The sequence below is a fragment of the Perca fluviatilis genome, chromosome 15 (assembly GCF_010015445.1).
Source record: "Perca fluviatilis chromosome 15, GENO_Pfluv_1.0, whole genome shotgun sequence".
Lineage (NCBI taxonomy): Eukaryota > Metazoa > Chordata > Actinopteri > Perciformes > Percidae > Perca > Perca fluviatilis.
The window spans coordinates 14,282,856-14,289,057 of record NC_053126.1 but is presented as its reverse complement, the minus strand read 5'-3'; the positions used below and the strand labels follow the sequence as shown (position 1 = coordinate 14,289,057).

The 6,202-nt window shown below is 42.2% G+C and overlaps 1 protein-coding gene across 1 annotated transcript; it reads left to right on the top strand.

Moving 5' to 3' along the window:
- Positions 1 to 238: 238 nt before the first annotated feature.
- On the top strand, positions 239 to 3,884 carry LOC120575134 (transcription factor Sox-9-like). The gene is made up of 3 exons (XM_039825773.1): positions 239 to 666; positions 1,076 to 1,323; positions 1,656 to 3,884. Exons 1-3 carry the CDS (start codon positions 239 to 241, stop codon positions 2,417 to 2,419), a joined length of 1,440 nt encoding a protein of 479 aa, XP_039681707.1. The 3' UTR covers positions 2,420 to 3,884.
- The last annotated feature ends 2,318 nt before the right edge of the window (positions 3,885 to 6,202 follow it).

Below are 6,202 nucleotides of genomic sequence, written 5' to 3'. Positions count from 1 at the left end.
AGTTGCAAAGTTGAGCATCAGAACGCGATCACTTGCAATTTGCCTTCTTATCCGCGAAATTGTGAAAAGTCGAAGGAGCTTCACACACTTTTATTTTGACATTTTTTTTATTTAAAAGGATTCAAGTTTGCCGGTCAAGCTGTGCGCCCTCAGTCTTTGGGCACAGCGCTTGGATTTAGAAAGAAGGATTTTCTCCTTTTTTTTTTTACTGCGAGAAGCTGTTCTTTAATTTTTTCGCATGAATCTCCTTGACGCTTACCTAAAGATGACAGAAGAACAGGAGAAGTGTCACTCTGACGCTCCCAGTCCCAGCATGTCTGAGGACTCCGCAGGCTCGCCGTGCCCATCCGGGTCCGGTTCGGACACTGAGAACACCCGGCCGTCCGACAACCACCTCCTCTTGGGTCCAGACTACAAGAAGGAAGGCGAAGAAGAAAAGTTCCCCGTGTGTATCAGAGATGCGGTGTCCCAGGTGTTGAAGGGTTACGACTGGACGCTGGTGCCCATGCCGGTGCGCGTTAACGGCTCAAGTAAAAGTAAACCTCACGTCAAAAGACCCATGAACGCATTCATGGTCTGGGCTCAAGCTGCACGGAGGAAGCTGGCCGATCAATACCCGCATCTGCACAACGCGGAACTCAGCAAAACCCTGGGCAAACTTTGGAGGTAGGTTCGCTTTGCAATCTCAGTCACTATTGCAGTGCGTTTTACGAGCCGTTGTGCGCAGCGCGCTATTTCTTCACATGCGCCACCTGCCTGCTGTTTCACGTAGAGCTCTACAGTGTGGGAATTTATTTGACTAATGCATTTCATTTGTATTATTAATTGCATTTATCTCTATTAGACTACAGATTTCTTTTCCATTGTGATTTTTGATTATGTCCGAATGCATGCACAGAAGAAGTGGTATAACCAGACTTTGTTTAGCTGCTTCTAGTTAATTGTTGGTTATAAAATAATGAATGCAATAATTCAATAAATTAAACATCTGCAATAAGTAATCAAACGTGCCATGTGCTTGTTGTTAATTGAATGCATTTTAATGTGAATGTACAATTCTCTGTGGTCTTTTCAGATTGCTCAACGAAGTAGAGAAGCGCCCGTTTGTGGAAGAAGCTGAGCGTTTGAGAGTGCAGCATAAGAAGGACCACCCCGACTACAAATATCAGCCAAGGAGGAGAAAATCTGTCAAGAACGGGCAAAACGACCCCGAGGACGGCGAGCAAACCCACATCTCTCCAAATGCGATCTTCAAGGCGCTGCAGCAGGCCGATTCTCCAGCGTCTAGTTTGGGCGAGGTGCATTCTCCAGGAGAGCACTCAGGTAAGAAAATAAATCCAGACATGAAATTAAAAAAAAAAGTATAGAAAAATAAAAGCAATTTTCTAGAATTTTTTTTTTCAAACGTGACTCATTGTGGCACTGACTGTAGAAATCAATTAGAAGCCTCTAGGTCCTTGAACAGACACCTGTTAATGGTTAATGATTAGTGGGTTTTACAAGCCATCACGCAGATACACCTGTCACTATAGTGCCAACAAACTCCTCCTCCTGAAGCATTTACATTTGCACTGCTATTTCACTCCATCACCAGTCCTTCATGCAGATAAATTTGATTTTAACTGTGAGGCTAACTCTGCCTTTCCTCTAACCAGGTCAGTCCCAGGGCCCACCAACACCCCCAACCACCCCCAAGACAGACCTCCACTCTAGCAAAGCTGATTTGAAGCGCGAGGGGCGCCCCATGCAGGAGGGCACCAGTCGCCAGCTCAACATCGACTTTGGAGCTGTGGACATTGGCGAGCTGAGCAGCGAGGTCATCTCCAACATGGGGAGCTTTGATGTCGATGAGTTTGATCAGTACCTGCCTCCACACAGCCATGCTGGGGTGCCCGGAGCGGCCCAGGCTGGCTACACCAGCGGCTACGGCATCAGCAGCTCCTCAGTCAGCCAGGTGGCCAATGTTGGGGCCCACGCCTGGATGTCCAAGCAGCAGCAGCAGCAGCACTCTCTGACAACCCTGGGTGGAGGAGGAGAGCAAGGCCAGCAGGGTCAGCAGAGAACCACCCAAATCAAGACAGAGCAGCTGAGTCCCAGCCACTACAGTGAGCAGCAGGGCTCCCCACAGCACGTCACCTATGGGTCCTTCAACCTGCAGCACTACAGCAGCTCCTCTTACCCCTCCATCACAAGAGCACAGTATGACTATTCAGACCACCAAGGTGGTGCCAACTCCTACTACAGCCACGCAGCTGGCCAAAGCTCCGGCCTGTACTCCACCTTCAGCTACATGAGCCCCAGCCAGAGGCCGATGTACACTCCGATCGCTGACACCACCGGGGTGCCCTCTGTTCCCCAGACCCACAGTCCGCAGCATTGGGAGCAGCAGCCCATTTACACACAGCTCTCCAGGCCATGAGGAGACGGCCCTCAGCACTGACTCTACAACACCAATCCCATGCATAGACTTTTTTCTGCCTGGTGCCCTTTGTGCCACCATGCCACACACCTTTCATTGCCAACAGAAAAACATGACAATGACTTTTTTATAGTACTGAAAATATATCTTTGGATTGGCTCACAACAGTGCCTTTTGTATTGGTTGGAATTGTGATTATATTTTTTTAGATATAATGTTTAAAAAAAGTTTAATCCTCTGTGAGGACATACTGGTTATAAATATTTTAGTATGTACTGTGTATGTGTTCTGCTCTTGTCATCATCATCAACATCATCAACAACATCATCATCATCATCATAATCAGTGTCATTAGCATCCTCATCATCACAATTTGAAGGTTTAACCCATTTAAAGGAGCTGGAAAGCTGGGTAAAAACACCCTCAGTGGCCTTACTTCTCACTAATGTATTTGTGTACAGAAGTAAGAAACGTCTGACACTGCCGTCTTATAGTACCTTACAGCCTACATTCTGTATTGAACTTTTGTACTGTACATATTTTATTGTAATTCTCATGAGATGCAAGAATTGAGCAATGCAGGTTCAAAATAGATTTGAATTTTTGGCCATGATATGACCGTGTCGTCAGTGAATTAGTCAAATATTCTACTTCTTGTTGTTTGCTTTAGCTCAAATGATTGTGCTGGAAACGCAATAGCAGGTGTCATGTAATTCTATAGGGGCCTTACCGTGTTGCTAGATGTAACTGAGCAATGCTTGCTTTTATCTGGGTACTGCCTTGATACCATTGGTGCCTCTGGAGCCACAGTGGAGAGGCTCCTTCCACTGGCATTGCAGTGTCGAAACCACAGCATAGTTCTGACTTCCTGCTGGAGGAGATGCAGGAAGTGACCTCTGACCTGATTCTCCTCAGCAGCCAGCAGGTCTAAGTCTGGCCGTGCTTCTATCATTCCTACAGCCCCGTCCTTTTTCCTAACCTTTTTCTTAATTTATTCTTTAGCATTAATTTTATTTGAAAATAACTATTTGGAATTACCTTTTTAATTCAGCAGCAGCTAACTGAGATGGTGGAATAGTTTGCTGTCATATGTGGTACAAATTTGTTTATTTATCATTTGTAAATGTTTTCGTATAAAAGTTTAGTTATGTACAGATTACTTACTGTACACAATGAGTCTTTCTCTAAAAAAAAGAAAAAACTGGAAGTTTTCTCTTTTTTTCTTTCTAACAAATGATTTAATGAATATGGAAGCCGTGGCTGTTTTTGTAAAGAATTTGTTGGAATCAACAGGATACTTTTTTTTCTTTGAAAAAAACGTTATGTTCCTCATTTTATATTCTCTATCATTAGTTCTCATCTCGTCATCTCCTTAATGCAGTTTCCGTAGGTAACATGGCATTGTCTTAAAAGCTTATCTTTTTGTATTATATTGTTTGCAATAAAAACAAAACACTGAGAAATATGTGATTGTCTTGTGCCATTAATTATAAACATGTTGCATACAGCATTATCTGTGTGGTAGTATTTGATAAAAAAAAAGATCAATGAGGTTTATTAGTACCAATTATGACAAGGTACCCTCTGCTGGCAGAATACTAGTTAAATTAAGGTGTTATATATCACTTTGGAACAGTCTTCATCCAACTAATGCTCAGAAAATGGTGGAAATCAAGAATTGTTTTTTAATGTGCCACAGGTAAGTCACATTAATCAGAGACAGCTTGTCGGCTACACACTACAGCAGTTTGATAAAGTTATCATTAGACCAATGTGAAGTGAAAAAAAAAAAAAACTTGTGGTACAGGGAACACTGGTTTTTCTTCTGGCTTCTCAGACCATGAGGTCACAGGTCCATTATTACCACAGCCTATTGAGAAGACGTATGTCCACACCCCTCCCCCCTGCCTGTATACACCACAGCTTAAAGAAACAAACTAGACATTGAATATTGTTTATTCATTACTTGCCAAGTAATATAGAAATAGAGCTGACCTTAATAAATCAGTGACAGTGTAAACACAATCAGGTACTACAGCTTTGTGTTGAAATTTGAGGCACATTCACAGATGACGTCTCTATGCTCACATCAACTCGGCTGAACCTTTCTCTGCCACCCACCGCTGCACCTCATCTCACCGTGATGACTGGACAGTTTTTTTTAAGTTCCTCCAACTCATTGTACAATAGATTACACTCAGACTATTCTTGCAACACAAATAAAATGGAGAGATAATTATATTAGTATGTCCAAAACGTTGTCAAGGTTTACCTACTTAGCAAAAAGATGAGATAACTTGCAATTAAACACAGTTTTGATGAACCAAATAGAATCATAAACCATGTCATGGCCTTATAATATTTTAGTATTGTCGAACAGTATTCACTGTGTGACTTCCTCTCAAAATTTCTTGTTGAGTTGCACTGAAAAGGGAAGCAGACTTTATTTTTTTACATCATGTGTTGCACCAACCTGTGAAGAGTTATAAAGAAATAATCCTTAAGAAGTTGTTTATCATACAAATTTATTTAATAGCTGATGTTAATTGTCTAGTTAGCATAATATCTGAGCAACAATGAGTGCAAATATACATTTCAAATAACTGTTACTGTACAAATAAAATACTACTGTTTTGTAGGTTTGAGTTTAAAACATATTTTTAGTGAATTTCTAGGGTTTCAAAATGCTTAAATGTAATGCTATCATGCCATCTTGTAGTTCACTCACATGCTGTGGCCTTTATTGAACGTGGGAAACTGTAACTCAACTGTGCTAATGAGGGTTCAGCTGTAAGGGAAATTACATTATTTTAACACACAATACCGCATGGAATTCACTGACTGATGATGGCAGCTGGTTTTAAATCCTGGCACTATCACTAATTTGCAGTTAAAACAATAACATGTCTGAAGTTGTTTATTATGCTACTATGTCTTTTGTTATATCTGCTCTGACTTTTTCTTCTTCTTCTTCTGTGACTTTACTTCAAATGGCTGCTGCTGATTGAAACAGTATTGTGTTATATAAACTTGCAAAAAATAGAAAAATAAAATATCAATATGCGAGAGAGTGATCCTACTGCAGGCCTGACTCTGCTGTCTCTGGTTAAATATGAGGGCTGGCTCCCCTCTGACAGTGATCAGCGGAGAGTGTGTGAAGCCCTGAGCCCACCTCCCACAGAGAGCCCCCCTGAGGCACATCCATCACTGGCTCACAGTGGCTCAGACCTGGAGCGAGGAAGCAGGGCAGCAGGGCCTCAGGGCCTAACAGGGCAAAGGGAGGCCAGTTAGTGATGGCTCGGGGAGAGCAGAGAAGTAGAGCAGGGGGATCACAAGGAAAGGAACTTTACTAAGCCACATTCTTTGTCTTCCAAATCCAAACCAAGGAATTGTCTTAATGACTGAAATGACTGAGACTGAAATGATATTAGGATGCTGAGTCTCTCATTTTTCTCTCTCTATTTTTCAGAAGACTTCAAAATATGAGTCCAAAAAGAAAACGCAGCAGACTGTCAGAAAAACGATTTGAAGGGAATTATGGAGCACATTCAGCAAAAACATTGACATTACAGTTGTTAGGAGGAGTTCTTAATGTAAAATAAATCTTGCCTGACTCAAACCATTGGCAATGGTCATCCTGTCCTGATGCTGTCTGAGTAACACAGTATTCAGGACATGATTGGCTCCTGATGGAAGATGTTGCTTGAGAGATAAACTGGAGCCAACATTTCTGTTCAGCAAACAAGGGTCCATGTTCGTCCAGCTTCAGAGAATGACCAGAAC

Bases quoted from the DNA above. Each gene is read 5' to 3' on its own strand.
- LOC120575134 (XM_039825773.1), top strand. From the start codon at position 239: ATGAATCTCCTTGACGCTTACCTAAAGATGACAGAAGAACAGGAGAAG. The intron at 667-1,075 runs GTAGGTTCGCTT...TGGTCTTTTCAG, and splicing joins ACCCTGGGCAAACTTTGGAG to ATTGCTCAACGAAGTAGAGA. The intron at 1,324-1,655 runs GTAAGAAAATAA...TCCTCTAACCAG, and splicing joins TTCTCCAGGAGAGCACTCAG to GTCAGTCCCAGGGCCCACCA.